At 43.2% G+C, this 21,410-nt stretch overlaps 3 protein-coding genes across 3 annotated transcripts; 2 read left to right on the top strand and 1 right to left on the bottom strand.

Moving 5' to 3' along the window:
• The first annotated feature begins 318 nt into the window (after window positions 1-318).
• slc8b1 (solute carrier family 8 member B1) lies at window positions 319-7,344 on the top strand. Its single transcript, XM_061070948.1, has 15 exons — window positions 319-680; window positions 1,918-2,070; window positions 2,440-2,492; window positions 2,949-3,006; window positions 3,782-3,887; window positions 4,024-4,191; window positions 4,605-4,718; window positions 4,806-4,874; window positions 4,985-5,115; window positions 5,236-5,377; window positions 5,451-5,572; window positions 6,120-6,273; window positions 6,356-6,436; window positions 6,522-6,586; window positions 6,749-7,344. Exons 1-15 carry the CDS (start codon window positions 522-524, stop codon window positions 6,929-6,931), a joined length of 1,758 nt encoding a protein of 585 aa, XP_060926931.1. The 5' UTR covers window positions 319-521; the 3' UTR covers window positions 6,932-7,344.
• A 75-nt stretch (window positions 7,345-7,419) lies between these two features.
• On the bottom strand, window positions 7,420-18,455 carry tpcn1 (two pore segment channel 1). The gene is made up of 26 exons (XM_061071267.1): window positions 18,031-18,455; window positions 14,945-15,081; window positions 13,639-13,815; window positions 13,443-13,556; window positions 13,223-13,353; window positions 12,308-12,396; window positions 12,155-12,189; window positions 11,966-12,024; window positions 11,690-11,789; window positions 11,448-11,564; window positions 11,231-11,355; window positions 11,093-11,141; window positions 10,926-10,989; window positions 10,790-10,834; window positions 10,636-10,692; window positions 10,494-10,547; window positions 10,302-10,374; window positions 9,995-10,102; window positions 9,725-9,886; window positions 9,462-9,577; window positions 9,106-9,152; window positions 8,935-9,003; window positions 8,711-8,807; window positions 8,422-8,561; window positions 8,250-8,330; window positions 7,420-8,157 (listed from the first exon to the last, which is right to left on the bottom strand). Exons 1-26 carry the CDS (start codon window positions 18,119-18,121, stop codon window positions 8,014-8,016), a joined length of 2,481 nt encoding a protein of 826 aa, XP_060927250.1. The 5' UTR covers window positions 18,122-18,455; the 3' UTR covers window positions 7,420-8,013.
• Window positions 18,456-19,439: 984 nt separating this feature from the next.
• Window positions 19,440-21,315, top strand: LOC133001553 (dynein regulatory complex protein 10-like). The gene is made up of 4 exons (XM_061071159.1): window positions 19,440-20,060; window positions 20,202-20,411; window positions 20,522-20,593; window positions 21,037-21,315. The coding sequence occupies exons 1-4, from the start codon at window positions 19,440-19,442 to the stop codon at window positions 21,313-21,315; spliced, it is 1,182 nt and encodes a 393-aa protein (XP_060927142.1).
• The last annotated feature ends 95 nt before the right edge of the window (window positions 21,316-21,410 follow it).

Here is a 21,410-nt window from a genome sequence, read left to right as displayed (position 1 = left end):
CTAGGTGAGAGGCAAGAGGAGACCTGTTTTGTAAAATGGTGCCTTCGGGTACTGTTGGAAAGGTTACATGTTCAAACTCCAAACTGATCATGAACAATAACTATATTAACATACCATCTAATTATTTAAGTTATAAGGGGATAGATTCTGTCGTATTTTTATTGTGGAATCAAAGTAAATTAAATAAGAAAAAATTGCTAACAATGCAGCTTAGCGATTTAAACAAAAAAACATATATACCCCTATAAGTAGCCGAGTTAACGAGGAGTCCTTGAACGCGTGACGGGTCTGGTTGGTAAACAGTGGGCGTGGCTTCAGCAGAAGGTGAACAAGATGTACAGGAACGTGAACGCACCACACAACAACTTCTCTCTAACCCAACGCGCAGCGACGGCGTCTGTTTCCAGACTGTGATTTGGACGTCTCTTGTTTCTCGGGTTGAATGTCGGACCACGGGACGAGAACCCCGCAGCAGCAGCATGGCCGCGGCTCCGGGATGAACTGAAGCCTCGGACTGAACCATGTCTGGTGGCGTGTTGCTGCCCCTGGCGCTGCTGCTGTCGTCGGGCCAGCTGCGGGCCAGCGGCGGCTCCCCGCTCCGGACCCTGCCCGGTGCTGGGCTGTCCGGGCGGACCGCAAACTACACACTGACCGGGATGTTTCAGAACGCCGAAGACCAGGTCGGTGGGGGTGCGATCAAATAAAAACGAGTTACCACGGCAACGGTCACCTGGCTCCAGGTTCACGTGCGGTTTATTGAGTCTGTCACGTGATCAGCGACAGACCCACAGCAGGGCACGAGACCGATCCACGTCTGTCACATGTCAACATCTTGGACAGATGAGAGATTCACAGCTTGATCAGATACTTTAAACTCATCCATATGATTTATTTTTCTTAATAAGATTTATAAAAAACATGATATGGAGGGTGGGCGGATCCAGGTGAGGAGCCCGGGTGAATCTGATTGGTCCCTGCAGTAGTCCTAAACATACTTAATACTAAAAATATAAAAGACCATTTGTTTATTGTTTTTTATTATAAGCTTCTTTGAAGTACACAATGTGTCTGAATAAGGAATAATTTTCAAAATCTGTTGAATGATGTGTGGCTTAGCTCAAAGCTATAGAGCTGACAGTAAACAATGACCTACATTTGCACCTTACTGAATCAGGAAGTGTGCATGGATGTGGACATATTATTGGCCCTTCTGTGTACTTTATGGCCCCTGCCAGTACAAGACAAAACGACTTTCTCCGTCACAGTTTTTCAAACCTCATCAAGCCAACATTAGACTCGGCACCAGGCAGCTGTGACTTCAAAAGGCTCCAGCTTCACAGCAGTTAGTTGGTTGTCATTTGATTTAAGGCTAATTTGTTTGGGACCATGTAGAACTAAAGTTGAACTGAAACTGAAATGGTAAAGTCAGGATCGGAAATGTTCCTGTTGTGGAACTGGTCCCTTTCTCATAGCGGGCCCATGTGTCCAATTTTAAACTCAAAACTGTATTATTGCAGTTGATATATGGCAGGAGCAACTGTGTAAACACCCTGGTTACACTGTTATATGCTCTTATTATGTACGCTTACATACAACTTAATGTCATCGAGTTTATTCATCAGCTCTGTCACATATTCTACTTTTTAAGTTTATAATGGACAGTTTCTGTTAGAACTTCAGATGTTAATCTAATCTGTATGTTTATTACTGAGGTCCTAGAGTTTGTGTTGAACTGAAACGTGTCTCTAATATTAGACCCTCAGTGTGTTAGTGATGAGGAGGCTGAGGCAAACATTAGAAACAAATGTAGCTCTGACTGAGCATTATTATCTTTGTACAGGTAGAAACACACATGATGAAAAGAGATGATAACATTTAGTTAATACAAATATGTTGTGTGTGTGTGTGTGTGTGCAGTGTGACCATGTGATGAACATCAGTTCCACGGACCGCTGTGCATTTGTGACGAACACACCAGACTGTATCATGGCAGATGGATTCTTCAACTACCTCCGGTTGGCCTTTTGTCTGCTGCCTCCCAACCTTACGCCTCTCACCATCACTCTCTGTGTAAGACCCCAGTGTGTTTGCGTACGTCTGTGTGAAGTGTGTGTGTGTGTGTGTGTGTCATTTGAGGAAGTCGTTTTGGGGAGAACCAGGGAGGATGAGACATCTGACTCATCAGCCACAGTCATTTCACTCTTTGCTAAATAATGTATTTTCATGAGGATGTATGAACTTCTTGAATTCCTCATTAAATGTGCTCTTCTTCTGTAGCTGAATGAGTAGGAACAAAAGCATCACTCTGGTTATGTTCTTCTAAACCTAGGCCATGTTTATCAGACTTAACTTATTCCACCTAATACTGGAACATTTGGCTTCATGTGACACACATGCATGTTTGTCTTATCTACCTCCCTTTGTTCTGCTTCCCCACAGATTGTATGGCTGCTCTTCCTTTTCGTCGTTCTCGGACTCACAGCCTCTAAGTTGTAAGTGTCTGTCATGTTGTCAGTGCCATTATTTGTCCAGAAAAGTTCCCTTTTAATAGGTCAGGACAATCTCTATCAGTCTGTATAGATCAGCAGTGAACCCTGATTAGTGCCAGCTCCAGCAGGAGAAACGCTTCATTTACAGAAACACCCCCCGCCTGTCTCCCACGCACACACACACACACATTCAAACAGCCAGCTTAATAGTCACATGAAGAAAGAGTCACATGACTGTATCATTGTTTCACTTAAGTTGTAAGATTGAGAGATTTCCTAAAAGTAAGCACAGTTTGTTCTGCATTTCTGTCTCAATCTCTCGACTTGCAGGGACTGAAACATGGTGAAGATGAGAAGTCTGATGAGAAGTGTCCGGAACTGTTATGAAACAATCTCCCTCAGCCTTGGCACTTCTCCAGAGCACACTCCCTAATTGTGTTTTTCACTGTCTCTCCTCAGTTTCTGCCCCAACCTGTCGGCCATCTCCACCAGTCTGCACCTCACTCACAACGTGGCCGTATCCTTTATCTGCATTTGTTTGAGATGTTCCGATGCCGTTGTCCCCCTCACAATTTCGTCTGATGCATTTAACATATGTAATGTATTTTAACAGCTGTATGCTACCCCCCCCCCTGTATTGAAGTGATAATTGCTGTCATGGTTGTATGGCCTGACTCAGGTCAAACACTTTGCGAAACAAATACAGACACAGAATGACCATCATAGAACTTCTTTCATTACATAGTTTGACATTCATAACTGAAAAAGAAATAAATCTAGGAATACACAACAATTTGTGTGATCATTACTTCAATGCTAGTGCTGCTAGTGTTAGTCAATTTGCTGTACACCCCTCGAAACTGAAGTCTTGCATTATGTTACACGTTGCTGTTGTAGTTGTGGGACTTTCCAGTGTGAAATATTACAAAATTGCTGATATTTTAGGAAACTTAGTCCAACGCTACGCAACCAGAAATCACTTCTTCTTTGCTGCTCTAAAAACTTAACTTGTCAGTGGCGGGAGCAGCGAAGAATATGAAGTGATTTTGTTGCGATTTTACCAGGTTGGAACTAACATCATTTAAAGACATGGTAACGGATCGTACATTTAAATTCACATGATACTTACAGATGCCTGACCCAGCATTTTCAACGGTGTCAGAGGTTTTTCCAATACTGGTACTGGAGCATCTCTACAATTTTTTTTTTTGAAATTCATCATCATATTTCCTCTCTCTGTGTTTTTCTTGCAATGTCTCTTCTGTGAGTGGTTTTCTTTGACTTGTGCTGAGGGCGTGACTTTTCTGGCTCTTGGTAACGGAGCTCCTGACATCTTCAGTGCCATGGCAGCTTTCTCTCACCCACACACCGCTGGGCTCGCCGTTGGAGCTTTATTTGGTGGGCACACTTACGCACACACACACACACACACACACACACACACACACACAGATGGACCAGTATAAATAATCAATCTTTTCAATATGAAAGTCTAGTGGGACTTCCTCTGATCTCTCTCGATCTCTGTCCTCAGGAGCTGGTATATTTGTCACCACAGTAGTTGCCGGCAGCGTGGCGCTGGTCAAGCCCTTTGCCGTGGCCTCCCGTCCATTCCTACGTGATGTCATCTTCTACATGGTTGCAGTGTTCTGGACTTTCCTCATGCTGTACAGAGGAACCACGGCACTGGCAGAAATTCTGGGTGCGCACTAGTTTCTCACACTCACACACACACACACACAATCAGACTGTGCACTAGTTTAGGTGTATTTTTCAATCCTCTTATTCAGATTAACATTTGTCTTATTGCTTTATTTCTAAGACTAAAATTAGTCTTTTCAAAAATTCACAATACCAATGCCCACAACCATTTGACTTGACTGAGATCGGATGTTTCACTTCTCTTCATTCAATCGGAACAAATTAACCACTTAAATGTTAAAATAGACAAAACAGAAGTTAGACTCATGCTTGTGCTCAAAAAGAAAAGCATAGTACATCTGTAAAAATAAAGGGTTAAAAACGGTTTTAGCCTTTGCAATACTTTGCTGTTGCAGAAGTTTTTTCACATGCTGTGACATTTTTAACTTGACTTTCTTCATTTCCCATCTCTAGGGTACCTGGGGCTCTATGTGGTGTATGTATTGACTGTTATTGTCAGTGCGTACATCTACAGCCGGCAAAAACATTCAATGAACACAAGTGTCCAGACTGATCCACAAATTCCAGGTTAGAGACCCATTCACACACTAAACGGCAACATCTTTGTTCCCACAGTTGATTGTTATGTTTTGTAACTTTTTTGCTTTGCCACAGACTTTCACTCGTCTGACTCGTCTGACGATGACGTACCCTGCCTGATCGGTGGGAACAACCATGAGTACGGTACGAAAGCAGACGTTCTCTGTAAACCAGAATAAAAGTTCAGGTATGCCAGGATTTCTCTGTATGATCAGAACCCTAACATACATGTGTGTGTTTTATGTGTGTTCCAGAGTCTGAGTACAGACCACTTCTCCCGTACTCTGAGTCCACAAGTCAGATCCTGCTGAGTTCCCTGAACCCAGTGGACAACAGGAAGTGGAGGAGGAAGCCGTGGGGCTGGAGAGTGCTCAAAACTCTGAAGGTGTGTGTGTGTGTGTGTGTGTAAAGAGCTCAGTATCTGTGTGAATCTGGCTGAAGTCAGCTGTTTAAAAACTGTATCTGTCCCGTAAACCATCTTTCATGTGTGTCCTGCGCTCATCAGACACCTCTAGAGTTCGTGCTGCTGCTCTGCATCCCCGTAGTCGACCCTGATAAAGAAGACAAGAACTGGAGACGTCCACTGAACTGCCTCCACCTGATCACTGGCCCACTGGTGTGTGTGCTCACCTTCCAGTCGGGGCAATGTAAGTGAAGGCGACTTGACAACGTTTAGCAGCCATACCTGGAGGAAATGTTGTTTAACTTTTTGTTTTCTAGATGGACTCATACTGATCCAAGAGCAGTTTCCCGTCTGGCTGCTGACGCTTCTGCTGGGATTTTTTCTGTCTGCAATTGTCTTCTGCACCACCACCAATGACCAACCCCCCAAATATCATCCAGTAAGTACGGGTGGAGATGAAAAAGGAACAGATATATACGTAGGACCTTTTGGGCTTTGGAGTCTGTGCCACCCCCAGGTCTCAAATAAGGAAATTATTTAGGTGTGAATGAAACAGTCATCCTTAGAGACACTCCACTAGCATGGCCAAAAACACACAGTATATAAACAGGCGATTTGTTCATTCTTACCAGGGGAGTTGGTCCAGATGCTGCTGATCAGAGCGCTGTCCTCCTATTCTTTTGAACTTTAAAAATAAACTGCAGATCCTGTGATTTCATTAGCAGCATTAAGGAAGCTCACCTGCACACACAGCGTTTTTTTCTCTTCTAGGGGATGCAAGATTGACGGGTTGTTTAAGGGGTTGTTAAGGTCATATGGGTTTTAAATGGATGGCACGCCCCCTCATCGCCTACTGTATATACATCATAACTCTTCCATTACTTTGCTTTAACTGAAATCATTTGTGAAACCAGGTTGCAGTCACGTTGTGTTTTCTTCATGCTGATGACTTGTTTCAGTGAGTCTGATTTTGTCCCGTCTCTCAGGTCTTTGCTCTTCTGGGCTTCCTGGTGAGTGCAGTGTTGATCAGTGCAGCGGCGTCTGAGGTGGTCAGTCTTCTGCACATGCTCGGTGTGGTGCTCAGTCTCAGCAACACTGTGCTGGGCCTGACTCTGTTGGCCTGGGGCAACAGCATAGGAGGTAATATTTGTGAATCCCAACAGATATGCTTGCACCTACAATTTATTACCATATGATCTGTATGCATCTCTCTCTGTTGCAGACTGTTTCTCCGACATCACCATTGCCCGGCAGGGTTACCCACGCATGGCTATCTCTGCCTGCTTTGGAGGCATCATTTTCAGTATCCTCACTTTCATAGAGCGTGTACAATAATAATAGTAGCAGCTGTTCATGAATGTGTCCGTCCTTAACTGCGTTTCCTTCAGACATGCTGTTTGGAGTGGGTTTGGGATGTCTGTTGCAGATGGTTAAAACGCACTCTGACGTGCAGGTAATATTGAAATTCAAATTCTTTATTCGGGTGTATCGTGTTGCCATTGATGGGGTCCTGTAATATATTTCTCCTAAACATTGCTCCTCAAACACAAGAAAACAGGTTGAGTTTAAAATCAGTCACATGTGACTCAAACACGATACTCTGTCTCCTCTGCAGTTTGAATCAGAGGGTTTGCTGACGTGGATCCTCGCAGGATCTCTGGGTTTGTCTCTGGTCCTGTCCTTCGTCATTGTTCCATTGAGCCGGTTCCATTTGGGTCGGACCTATGGGATCTTCCTCCTCGTCTTCTATTTCATCTTCCTCCTCATTGCACTGCTCACAGAGTTTCGCGTCGTATAGCCCAGACCCGGGGCCAGGTTTAAGTGAGGAGCAACCTGTAATGCAATATGACACACTGGAGCAGAGACTGCACTGAGTGCAGAAGGACTGATGACTTCTTCTGCACATGATACTGATAGACTATTTATAAAAGAATCAACAGTGCACTTGCCTTGTACGCAGAGCGATGCTGTGGTTGGTTTGTGGAACCAAGCAGCAAATGAATGACAAACCAAGTTTTCTGCTCAGTGAGGAGCTGAAACTAATCACACTGTGCCTTTATTCAGCTTCTTGTTTGTCTGATCGGAGCTGAGATGGTACATTGAGTCCAGCGGGAAACAGAGATTGTAGAAATCTGTTTGTGAATTGACTAAATGTACTGGATTGAAAATGTTGAAATGTTGAATTAAATCATTTTGGTTTGGTATTTATAAGTTGTAATAACTATGGTTTCTGTGTTTAAATAAGCAGTTGCCAGCTGTATACTAGTACAGCAAAAATTGACACTATTGACAATTTGAGCAGTTTATTAAAATCCCTTATTTACTAACTGAAATACATTACAGAATAGGAAGTTATATAAAACACCTTGAGTTGTGAGTACATGTAGTTCGGAGATACACCTTAACTGCTTTGAGCTAAAAGGAGTGTGAGTCTTGATACTTTTGGTCTTTAAACACAAGGAAGTGTCTGTGTCAATACTGTTCAGAGGAGCCATTAAACTAAGGCATCAGGTTTAAGCTCTACATGAAACACAAGGTTACAAAAGGCCTACAGCAGTACATGAACACAACATACTGTGGTAGATGAGATTCCCTCATTACATTTGCTTCAGTCTTTGAAAGGGCTGTAAAAAGGGCAACGCTCAACGCTCCCGTCCGAGCAACAAACAACAGATCAACACACTGCTGTCTCTCCATATGAAGTGATGGCCCCAGGGAGGTGCCGCCATTGACTCATCTCACTTCAGTCCCAAAGGCCCAGAACAAGTTTTTCCCACTGTATGTTGGGCGACCAGGAGAAGACCAGTAGTGATGGAGTTTCTTAGCATTAAAAAAAAATGCTGAGATGGAGGTGTGAGTGTAACCCTAAGAAACTGTGCGTTAGTTGATGCAGTTAGGTCCAGTCTGTAAGTTGAGCTGAGGCTCTGGGAAGGATGACGGGTTAGAGTCGGGAATGTTCAGATTCCGCTCTGGGCTTTGGTCTAGCTGAGGCAGGCTTTCCCTTGAAAACTCTGCAAACCACTCCTGCAGAAACAAGCAGTGCAAAGGGTCAGGGGGTTAAGAAATACAAACATATTACTGTCATGGTGTCCAGGACTCCTTCTTCAGTTTCTTACCTGCATCTCTTCCTCGTACATTTTCATGCTGAGGTCACTCTTTGTCCTCGACCTGCGGCCTAGGTACACTAGAGAGGAGTGCTGTGCACATCAAAAGCCCGAAGGAAAGCTGGTTAGTTGGATTTGACATAGAGAAGTCTTTGTGTGAGTGTGTGTGTGTGTGTGTTCTTACGCCGCTCCTGTCCATAGTTTGCAGGACTCCCTGTAGAGAGCCGAGGGACGACTGTCCTGGACATGTCTGTTTGTACAGCTCTAGTGTGGCCAGAGCTTCATCTCGACTCACCTCTACTTCAAACACGATCCCGTTCTCATCTACACGCACAGAAAATAAACATAATTACACATATCTCATCCATGCACAACATTACTCTTTCACACAGGACTGTCAGGTCCATATTAATCCAATAAGCATTTAATCTGTTTATCTGTGCAAGAAACAGTGCAAATATCCACAGTCCCACCATCTGGGTTCTCCACTGGTTCCCGGTTCTTGCGGCTGTAGTTCATTCGGAACACAAACGCATCCAGAATGAAGGCCACAATGATGGTCATCACCACCTGAACAAGGTACAAAGGATCACACTCGTGCACAGATGCAGTCACACGCACATAGGGAGACACAAATTCAGTGTGTACTTTAACAGACACACAACAGACACTGATGTGACCAAACAGACTTCCTCACCATGGTTACTATGTAAAAGGTCATGAAGTACAGACGGCTCCAGTGGGTGGTCATAGAGGTTACTCCTTCCTGAGGGAGGGAGAGTGAACACAGCAGCAGTCAAACAGTGACACCTGGTGGTCAATGACAAGACTGCAGAGTGAGGACTGATGAATGAATTGAAAGACTCACCATGGTGATGTACCAGTTATTGACCACAGTCAGTTCAAACAGAGTCACTGGAGAAAAAAAACACATCAAAAAACTGTGAAACTAACACAACTGGTGAGAAAAGTCTCATAAGCTAAAAACACATTTACAAGTTATATTTGGGTAGCTAAAGTGTGATTTATGATATTCTTCTGTGTCGAATAGTAGACTTCCATGATTATCTATAAGTGAGCCACACTGTTGTATTAGGGGATATTTTCTTTCATTGCCATAAACATTGCAAATGTTTTTCATTCGTACGTCGTCCTGCTGCCATAAACACTCACTACTCAGTTAGCAAACGAAAGCACTACAATGCCCGAAATGAGCTGATTTACCAAAGCTGCTGAGAATATTGTTGAAGTTATTGAGATAATAGTAGCCCTCCTCCAACACTGTTTTGTTGCCATATGTGACGTTGATCTGCCTGTAGGAGTCTGCCACGGTGCTGGTGCTGAGAAAAAAGCAAAAATAGATGGAAAGACAAGTTGTTAGTGAAAGTGAACATAATTTATCCTCTTGTGTACCAAGGTAAAGGAGAATACAGAAAACCAGCGGTTATGATAATACATCCTAATACTGAGAATACAGCATGACTCACTTGCAGCAGTTGGGGTAGACAACATCTGCAAAAAACTCCATTCCCACAATTGCAAAGGAGTAATAGAAGATGATTAGGGTCAACCCCAGACTGGCCATCCTTGGGAAGAGCTCGAACATGGTGTCTAACACATTACGATACCGCTGCTTTATCTTAAACAACCTGAGAGAGACGACATGGGAAAAGAAAGCGTAAACGGAAATAAAAGCAAAACACGAGTGTCTCATTAAATTGTCCTCTCTAATCGTAGGAGTATAAATGAAAGCCCACCGTAGCAGCTGAAATGGTCTGAGCACCACGATAAAGTAAAATGGCTCCATATCGAATGCAAGGGCAATCAGGCCCATGAAGGCAAAGACCGTCACAGAGAAGTCAAACCTGGAAACACCACCAAAGTAAAGAGTATCAATACAAGTAGAAAAACAGGGTTTGGTACAAATTCAAATCACTTTTAGTCAAAATACACATAAACGTCAGCAGTGAAATGAAAAAGTGAAAAGTGGTGAGGAAGAATATACGTTTCATCCACAGCACGGATTCATTTATGTATTAATGAAAAAAAACTGTTAATACTCACAGATTCCACCCATTGGTGATATAAGCCATTGGCCCCAAACCTGTTATTTTCAATAACACCTCTACGCCATAAACTAAAGGAGGAAGGAGAGAGGGAATATCAGTAAATGTGCATGTGAACAGCCTGTGACCAGTTATACAGCAGGTTTATACTGTTATATGAGTTGTAAGTGGGAGAATACAGTCGACTCACTGGTCAGAAAAACAATGTAACTCCAGGGAACAATTCTGGACCAGGAAAATCCACCTGCAGGAGGAAAGAGTGAGACTGTATCTGTATCTGCACTGCAACACTTTCCCTCCCGTGTGCTCATGTGATCAACAGTGGTTCTTACTATTCAGCGTGTACGTCTCCACAAGGATCCACACACCGTTAATGGCCACCACCACATCTGCAGTCACAAGGAAAGGTTAAAAGGTTTACCACGTGACCTCTGTGCCTCTGAACGCAGCGGGGGGGGGGGGGGGGGGGTAAATGATTAGACTTACACATGGCATACTGGAAAGCCTTAGACTTCACCAGCAGATTGATCCCTATTGAAGAATAAGAGAATCACTGAAAATAAGGAATGGGTGACGGATTTGTTTTGTTTAATATACAAAAGAAGAGGAACAGAGAACTTACCTTTAAAAATGAGGAAGGTTGTATGAGGAAGATCATCAAACCAATGCTCTCCACTTCGCCGTGCCTAAATAACAAATAAACAGTATGTGTATGTATATAAAAAAATTTAAAAAGACAGCAAAGAAGTAAAAAAACATAACCTGACAGTACAACGTAAGGTTTCTTACCTTCCATTTAAGGCCAGTGACCTCATAGAACTTGTAAAAGTCCTGTAGACTGTGGCAGAGCAGACATGAGAATATTGCATTGCTATTAAATGCAGAACGGTTTTGAGTGAATTACAAAAAAGCGTGTCAGGAAGTCACCTGAGCATCGGAGCCCCGGAGGTGTTCAGAGCTTTGTATGTGAGGAAGCGGTCCCGTGCAGACATCCGGGGTCTGTAAAACCGCATCAGGCCGTCAAACTGTTTCAGCGACACGCCCATCGGCCTCTGGAGACAAAAGGGCGGTGACATGAAACACATTGGCCGTGAGCGATGGAATAATTCAAACCAAATATATGTGAGAGCGTGAGGTGTCATACCTGCCGGCTAACTAGCAGATGAAAGGCGTGGTCAATAGCGGAGCGTTTGTGCAGTAAAAGCGACTTAAACTTCATCTTCTCTACATCATTAAATGTATCAAACACGACAGCCAGGAGCTGCAGAGGGAGAACATGGTCATGTGAAAGAATGAATTGGAAGCCATGTCTAATCTGAACAGGAAACCGCTACAAGACTCTCACACATTCACCGCTATTGGACAAACACATGAGGCAAATTGTACCAGGTTCATGACGAAGTAGAGCTCTATGGAAAGGTAAACAATGAAGAAGACACAGGACCAGCGGTTCTTGGAGTACGCTGGCATCATCACATCGGGGAAACTGCAAGAAAGAGGAAACCAGGCGATACAGAATGAAAACAGTGGAATCAGCGAAAACACGCATGTAGTGGGGGAAAGAAATCATGCAGAGTGCAGAAGGAAGGAAATACCACATGCATGCCATGTGTGTTTAAAAAAAACCCATCTGAACAGTACAACGTGTGCTGCTGAGCTTACTTTGCTGTGGTCACTAACACAAACAGACTGACGAGGCTGTTCTCCAGAGTGCTGAAGTACTGCAGGGAGAGGAGAGAGTTAAAGTCGGGAAATCTGACCACGACAGAGAAGCAGAGAAGCACAACCAGGGTCCAACGCTGACATAACTTAAACAAACGAATGTCAGTGCAGAACAAAGAGTCAACGTACGGGGTCAGCAGTGTTTGGAGAGAAGAGGCAGAAACCTGCAGGAGACAAAAGACAAAACCTGATCCCCTCTGAACACAGTCGCTGGTTAAACCTTAACTATTAAAGATGGCAGGAATATCATCTATGCACACATTTAATTCAACACGTTCTTACCCAAGATAGCAAATATAACCATGAAGAAAAGCAGCAGAAGGAGGATGTCAATAAAAGGTGGGAGGGACTGGAAGATCTGACGCAAGTTTCTGATTAAAACAAAAAGAAAAGTGTGTCAGTGACAAGTGCTTTTAATTGTGTGGATGAAACTGGGATAGAGATATTAAAAAGCACAAGAACTATTTGGTCGCATACTCTAAAAAGATTAAGAGTCTGAAGTTTCAATTCAATTAAAACTAAATATCAGTGAGCAGTGTGTAATTTTTGAAAGATGTTTCACAATTACCACATCAATGTCCTTATGTGTAGAATTGAAAACGTCAGACACTGGTCTTTCCCAGTGGTAGCACCAAAAGGAGACAGAACCTTACAGTGATGTGTTGTTGTTCCAATTATGCTTTCATATGAAAATATTTACGTTCAGAGTCTGGAACAGGAAAATGTTACTCTGCTCTTCTTCTGAATATTCTTTCAATATGCAAACAGAACTTGGTGAGGGATTGTCTCAATTGAAAAAGCTTTCATTTCAATTTAGTGGCAATAGCCATGTTAGACTGTGTTAACGTGTGTGTGTGTGTGTGTGTGTGTGTGTGTGTGTGTGTGTGTGTGTGTGTGTGTGTGTGTGTGTGTGTGTGTGTGTGTGTGTGTGTGTGTGTGTGTGTGTGTGTGTGTGTGTGTGTGTGTGTGTGTGTGTGTGTGTGTGTGTGTGTGTGTGTGTGTGTGTGTGTGTGTGTTTTGCTGGGCCCCACAAAATCAATGGTCTGTTTGAGGGTTAAGACATGGTTCAGGGTAAGGGTTAGGCATTTAGTCGTGATGGTTAAGGGAAAAGGACTAGGGGAATGCATTATGTCGATGACTGTCCTCACAACAATAGAGAGACGCGCGTGTGTGTGAGTGTGTCCGATCATCATGTACCTGCGCACAGCTCCGCAGTATCTACAGTCCACCAGGAATATTGGCCTGAGAGCTCTGGTCACTCGCACGTGAGACGTCTGTCTGATCAGAACCACGATGGCCTCCACGAACTGGAGCAGCAACACGCACGTCTGCACGGAGACAAGAGACATTATGAACAACCCACAGTAACACAAGCTGGGTCCGGGCCATCAGAAAGCATCTGTCATGTATGAATTACCTTCACCATGGTCCTCTTGTGTCGTATGAAGGTGTGGAAGCCCAACCAGCGCATTTTCATGCACAGCTCGAACGCCACCATCACCAGAGCCAGCAGCTCCAGAGTAGCATGGACCTGCAGAGGGATCACACACAGGGGAGTTTACAGCAAACTGTGTGTAAACTGTTTGTGTTGGGTTGTGTACGTGTTCACTAACGTAGACATCCAGGCGCAGTGAGGGCACGGCGGGAGCTTCGCACAGCGACAGCATCATCAGCATCAGGCCTGTCAGCAGCTCCATCATGTAGAACAGGTGGTTGTGTGCAAACAGGTACGCTGCCAGTGCCCTTGGGTTCCGGGGGTGCGTGAAGAACTTATCATTGTTCTCTCCTTCCTGTTGGAGAAAGTCACAACACGTGCACGCCACATACTGAGCATGAGAATTTGAAATATAGTGGTTTTTGGGGATTTCACTCATGTCTCACCACTATGGAACAATGGTATGAAAAGGCAGTAAAATCTGACTTCAAGAACATTTTCACAGAGGATAGGACGTATTGTGCATTCATGAGGTGTCAAAACAATCAGAAGAATTTGTTCCAGAGGGGAAAAATTTACTTGAACGCCATCTCAAGTCGAAACAACCGAATACTTGGGGGACTCGGGTTGCTGACGTCTCCGCTTATAGACCAACACAGTTTTACAGTCCGCTTTAAATAGCAGCTTCTAATGTCACCTTGTCAAATGTTACTTTCGTCACTTGCACACTGCAGTCTCACATGAACCCAACAACATCTCCTTTCCGCCAATTCTGTCTCTTTTATATGTATCTAAACTATCTGAACGCTTGTCACACCTGATCCTTTTCCTTTGCTCTCCGTTATAATGCAAATATTGAAAAGAGGCGTCATGGTGCTATCGTTACACTTGAAATACATTGTAAACACTTTTTGTTTACAGCGACCAGGGTTTTTCCACATTACAACTACAAAGCACTTGAGCACACTGATGTCAGAACAACAACTTCACAACTCGGGTCATGGGACCTTCCGAGGAGCATGTGAATGCACACTGATATTATCAGATACACGGGTGTTACTGACAACAATAGTTATTGTTTCATTGCATTAAAGGACCAGTGTGTAGGCTTTAGGAGCTGGAACTGATTAGAATATATGTTGTGGATACATTTGTGTATAATCACACATCAAAATTATGAATGTTTTTCTCTTCTTGTCGCACCTCCATGTTTCTACAGTCAACTTGCACTGGATGTGAAGCCATTCAGGTGAAAACAACAACAAATTACACATCATCCGTTTGCCATGTGCACATTTATTACTCTATGTGTGAACTTTGCAGTCCCTTGAATACGAACTGGTTTATGACTTCATGCAGCTGTGCGTGATGTAAATACAGTCTATCAAAAGGGCACAAGGTTTAATCATTTACACGTAACACAGTGTAGTTGGAGTAATAGAAACCATTATGGCCTCGTGAGCGCAGTGCGAGTTGCTCTGTACCTGCAGGTAGATGGCTGCCTCCTGGTAGTTCATCTCCCAGCTTTGCCGTAATGACACATTCTGGGCTCTGTGGTTTTGTGGCCCTGGTGTTGAGATCACCGCATTGTTCACTATGTCATAATTGCCTGCACCTCCATCTGGAAGAAAAAACATGTATTATTCATACAGTCCTGATTCCTACAGATATGTAATAGAAGCTGGAAATAAGGTTTGCAAGTCTTTTTACTCCAAGTTTATTCTTTGTATAAAAGAACATATAACGTCACATATATCACTCAGACACACAGAGTATACAGAAGAGTATGCGCCTACCAATGCGGCCCAGTTCTAATTGTGAAGTATAGGAGGAGGTCACAACAGGACTCTCAGTATGGCTCTGATCTTCATGGAGCCCAGCTGTCTGCCTGCACACACACTCCATTGAGCAGTTCAGATTTGTCTGTGTGCCTGAGTTGTGTGGATGTATTCAGGTCCCTCAGTGTGCGGTTCTGTGTCAATCACAGTACACTGGTGTCCTTCCAGCATTCAGACACATCTGGAGATACAGATGGCCAAACATTCCACTGATGCAAACTCCAGGAACACAGTGGAGTCCGGATGTAAGTCCCCAGAGATCCAGAAACATCCAGGACAAGCTGGAGGATCACGGGGACACTGGAGACACACCACCACTAAAACCAAGCACACAACGTCTCTGACTAACTGTTTACTCGGGTTGCTTCTTTTGGAAAATGCGTGTCTTCCAGTCACATGGATGAAAGATACATGAGAAACCAGCAACAACAGTGAAATGTGACTTGAACACTTTTACACTGATTTGACACTCCTGCCTTCACAGCAGAGTTTGTACTTTGAACCGAGCACTGTCGAGTTAGTATGAAAGTGCCGTGTTTGCGCTGACATCAGATTGCCGGTTACGTCTCCATCCTGCCACAGACCGGACACAGACACAAGACAGATCCACCACAAGCTGAATTATTCCTCTGCTGCAGGATGAAGCAAAACTAACTTCCCAAGACCTGGTAACACATCTAATAATAGTGTGACAACAGCATGTAGGAGGTAATGACTCAAATTGGGCTTTTTGTTCTTACATCTGCACTGTCTACAAAAAGAATTCGGAAGTGTAATCACAAAAGAGGAAATCCAGATTCACTGAACATTCTCTAATAGACTTCTTAACAGATTCCAGCAGGGTTTCTCATAAATATATGCCACAGTTATAATAATAAAAGGCATCCATGTGTCTTTCTACAGCTGCATATTTCAGTCTATCTGGGTGATCCTCCCACACACTATACATCACATGTTTCTCCTTCAGGCACAACTCCTCTGAATACGACTTGGTGGAGACAATACGAGTCTCACAAATGCAGTCACAGTCCTTTCTTGTCCAGCATGATCGCAGCAGGTCGAGGGCTTAAGTGTGAAGATCAAATTCCAGTCCGGCGGCAGCCTGGCTGTTATCCTGACAGGAGTACACCCCGTGTCTGCCGTGTGCCATTCCAACCCCTCATTTGTGTGAGAACAATAACATGTTTGGAGCTCCCACTCAATAACACGGCAGGGTCACGTTCACAGAAACACAAACAGACTCAGCAGTCGTGACCGTTTCTCCCAGGAGGAAAGTAAAATCCAGTTTGGTGGCGAACTGAAGGGTCCAAACTACCATTGACAAAAATATACTTTAAGCGTCCCAGCATGTGATTTGTCACTGAGGTGACACAATGCAGCCTTCTCTCCCAGTGTCCAGGTTCAAACTCCCTCTCTCTCCAGAAAGTTCCAACAGTAATTAGCCAGAGCTCTCTGATACATCCTCCTTGTCCACCACTCCTACATGTCCTGAGAAAAGAAACTCCTCTGCTCTTCCTGTCCACCTCTAAAGCCAGAGAAAATGATCCAATGGGCTCAAACACACACAGACACGGTTACACACAGGCCACAGACATTCACACACACAACACACACATGCTGCCCATGAGCAACAGGGAGGGGCTGAGGGGTGCACGGTCTGCTGAAGCAGCAGTTTCTCAGAGGGGTCATTTTGTAGCTTATATGTGAGGAACACAAAGGGAGCAGGATTACAACGTTGAGTGGATGCATGGAAACCCATACATACTGCACACACACACACACACAAACACACACTCTCTCACTGCCACACACGTGATCACAGACCCTGGTGGACTCTCTCTTTGCTCCATTCAAGCAGTGGGACCTGGATGTGCAGCATTAATGCAGCTGGTTGTCAACAACACTAAGCGGCTTCAGTCTGCTCCAGAGCAAACCTGGTAAGTCGATGAGCAATGACTTTGTTTCAACATATACTGCTATAGGAAAACAGAAATTACTCTTCTTTACTACACTTTAAATATATATATATACACAAAAAACAATGCATCAGGCAACAATAACTCGGAACAAAAAAAGCATATGGTTATGTTGGACATAGTGTGGCAGAATGAAAAAAGAGAATTGCTGGAACAACTTAAGAAAACTAACATACGATGAATCACTCATGCAGTAGAAACCAGCGAACAAGCCTATTCTCATTTGCTAGTTCTGGTACACTTAACTTTAGGTAATGTTTAAAACTGTTTTAAGGATTTGTTGGTTCAACTTCATGCTTATTTTGGAGACGATGATGTTGGAGGTCACATTTTGCACATTCTGTTTATGAATAACTTTAACTTATCATGCACCAGACAGAAAAGCCTCCAGAATGAGAATATGATTGAACCAACACCTCTAAAACTGAACACTCTCACATTCATGGAGGCAGGATTTGTTGCTGTTGTATTAGACTGCAATATATTCAGCTAATAAATGACAAAAGAAAACTGTTGGACAAACTTACATGAATTGATATTTGGGCCGTACTATGACACAATGAAAGTACAATCTGACTTTGTGTAGACAGAAAAACTGTGTACCATCCTCAATCTGTATCAGAATTCCATTAAGTGTTTTCAAATTCAAATGTGCAAACGTGTTAGCAGAACTTGTTAACTTGTTGATGCACTTCATGAAGGACTAGGAATGAACCACTGACACTGATCCCATCACTGATCCCATCACGGACTCACTCTCGTCTCCTCTCTCCGCCTCCTCGCTCAGCAGACCGCTGTTCGCCTCGTCCCAGGTTAAGATGAGCGGCACGTCGTCGTCAGACTCCATGGCAGCAGCAGAGGAACCGGATGTGACAAAGAGACTGAACCCACGGCTGGTCACTTGTTGTTGTTGGCTAACAAAGCGAGTGCTAACGGAGCTAATGGCAGCTAACTACAAGTTTAAAGGTCTCCGGTGACACAGGGACTAGCGGCGTGATGGACCCGCACAGTCCGTCTGTGTCCATCACGCCATCTTCGTCTCCCCCTGGATTACAGACACTGTGCGTGGCCGCTGACATGTAATCCACACCTGACTGCACCGGGCAGATCTATAGAGACATTTAGGCACAGACGACACCTGATAGTCAACGACGACACTGGAGAAGCTCTGCAGACGCTGGGTTTACCGCGACATCAACAAAGCTTCACGACACTGAATCGATTTGCGACAGGCTGGGATACCAAACTTTCAAAATAAAAGTCGTCTCAAGGAGACAGTGCTGCAGAGCCATTGTAATAGAAGTATGATATTGGTTATTTGTAAGATGTTATTCATTAATGCGTCCATACAACAAAAATACTCATTGATGTGCGTGTTTTAAAATTTTTCCATGATTTTACAGTTTTCTGCAACACTGTCTTCTGTTTTCTGTGACGCTTCGCCGGAAGTTAGTGGTTTCTTAGCAACCGAAGAAAATAAATTAAATGTTTCCTGCTTGCGGTAAGAACACGAGTTGACAGGTTTGTAGCTTATAATACATTTTAATACTGCTTTATATAAACTAACACAAGCTAAATGCGAAAGCCACTGATATAAATATAGATTTCTATCGAAAAAACACCTGGTAGCTTATGTTTGAAAACGAATTGAAATGTGTACACTAATGTAGACATGTAATCTTGTAAAATGTATCTAATCTATACTCGAGGCAAAAGACATGTCCTAATCTAAACGCCATTGGTTTCTATAAGAGATTGGGACCTCAACAGATTAAATCATTTTAAAGTACCATTTCAAAGATATCTAAAGATAATCTGCATCAATAATAATTTGTATCTGTTTTTTTCTTATAAATCAAGTTAAATTGTGAGACATGATGATCAATGATTATACAATTATTTTTCACTTCCATGAAAAAAGTGGAGACTGTAATTAAATATTAGTTTATTATCAGCTGGACAGTGAAATATGAGAAAATCAAGCATAACAATACAACACAAACTCAGGCATCACAAAGTGTTCAGAGTGTTTGGTAAAAAAAACAGGTCTGCATATTATTATTTGGGATATTTGTTAATATGAGTTATGAGTGTGTTAATATGACCTCAGATATTTCTGCACTGTATGTTCAAATTTAACAATTTATTTTGTCCTATCATTTAGTATGTCTACAAAGGCAAACGCAAAGAAGAAATTGGAGGCTGTTCTAAAGAACCCTGACCTGTCAGAGAAACTGATGCTATTTGTTGAGGCTCAGCAAATCTCAAGCATACTGGAGAATCGCATCAGTCAAATTGAGTTTGTACTAAGTCTACCTGATATCCTCGGCTTCAACAGCGCTTCTAGCGATGTGGATGAGAAGTTGAACAGGGCACTTGAAAAGCATCAACTGTTAGCTGAAAGACTGGAGAGAGAGACACAAGACGGTCTCGAGAAGGAGGCAGAGGGAGAAGATGGAGAAAAAAGGAAGAAAGCAAAGGCACGGCTTGAGTGGAAGATCAAGGACTCTGTCAAGGATCTGCTCAGGTTTCGACAGTCGCATCCAGATGCCATCCCTGTTTTCAGGGCAGAGCGAGGTGTGGAATTAGGGGAGAGTGAGGTTAAGCTAATCACGGGGCTTAAGATGTTTCACAGCCAAATGGTCGACAGGTTGCTGACCAGTGTGCATGAGGAGCAGCAGCTGGTCCTCTACAAGCCGTCAACTTCATCCCCTGCCCACAGTCAGGAGCTTAAGGCTCCAGTGGAGGAAGAGGTAGCTGCAGCCATAAAGTCAATAGATGCAAAGGTAAGGCACCAGATGTTGAAAAAGAAGCCTTTACATTTATAATGTTCTTATGTGCAACACAAGAAAAAAACAAATAAGATTAGTCACTCCTCCACCTTTTTTCTTATCTGACTTTGTCCTGAATATGTTTTTTTGTCACAGATTTCTCAGAAAAATGTGGAGACCAAAAATTTGCAGGAGTCTCTGGATGCGAACAACCCACAAAGACTGCATATTTCACCCACATACGAGAAGTGTCAGCCACATATATCAGAGAAACAAGCCAGTATGCAGCAGGACGTTGATCCACTGAACAATCAGCTCAACAGTTTGCTCCGTGAACACAAACAGGCAGAGAGAGCACTCCAAGAGGTTAGTTAAGTTCATTTAACGTTTTCCAGAAAAAGTTTCATGTTGATGTAAAATATAAAGTTTTCATTAAATAAAACATCTTCATCTCCTATTTTTTTCTTCTTTTGCAGAAAAATGAAAAAGTGGAGACAGAAATCGAGTACTTGCTCCAAAGGTTTGACAGTGACATGGCAGAGAAGCAGGTACAAACTCAGGCAACATAAATTGTCAAGAATTAAAATAATGTAGAGTGTATAGTATACATTTGTGTACAAATTTGTATACAACCTGCATTCTTTAGAGCCTTCAACCAATGGAGTTTGATCTATCTATCTATCTATCCATCTATCCATCTATCCATCTATCCATCTATCCATCTATCTATCTATCTATCTATGGCTGTGTTATTGGTTTAGTTTTAGCATAACATCAGAGTATTTATACAATCTTGTTGAATGGATTATTCCTTTCAAGATTTCAGCTTCTGTGAAATGAGCCAACACAAATTTGGCCTGTCTATGTTAAGTAGCACTTTTTTCTTTGGTCAGATTTCTCATCGAACTTATTCTTTTGTTATTTTTTCGCTTCTGTCCATCTTTATCTCTGTTTCATTCTCGCACCTGCCACCTGCGATCACGTTTCTCAGGCCGAACTGGAGCTGAATGAAATTGAGTGTGAAAGGGAGGAGGAGGAGCTGAGGAAGCAGAAGGAACCCTTCTCTGTCCTAGAAACAGAGTACGACCAGATCATAGAGAGGCGTCGGCTGGCAGAGGAGAAGAGACAGGAGGAGATGAAGGCGCTGGAGCTGAAGACCAAAGCTGCGATTTTCGCCCAATCGTGGTGGAGAGGCTACAGCACCCGCAAGGCCTTGAAGAACAAGGGAAAAAATAAGAAGGGCAAAAAAGGCAAAGGCAAAATGAAATGATCATCTGACTAGTTTCCTCACTAACCCACACACAACCTGAAGGGCATGTTTTGCATGATTCATTTAGAGAAGCCTTTTGAGCAGATAACGCTTTA

This window comes from Limanda limanda, chromosome 5 (genome assembly GCF_963576545.1).
Source record: "Limanda limanda chromosome 5, fLimLim1.1, whole genome shotgun sequence".
NCBI classification, from domain to species: Eukaryota; Metazoa; Chordata; class Actinopteri; order Pleuronectiformes; family Pleuronectidae; genus Limanda; species Limanda limanda.
This window is presented reverse-complemented; position numbering and strand designations above follow the sequence as displayed.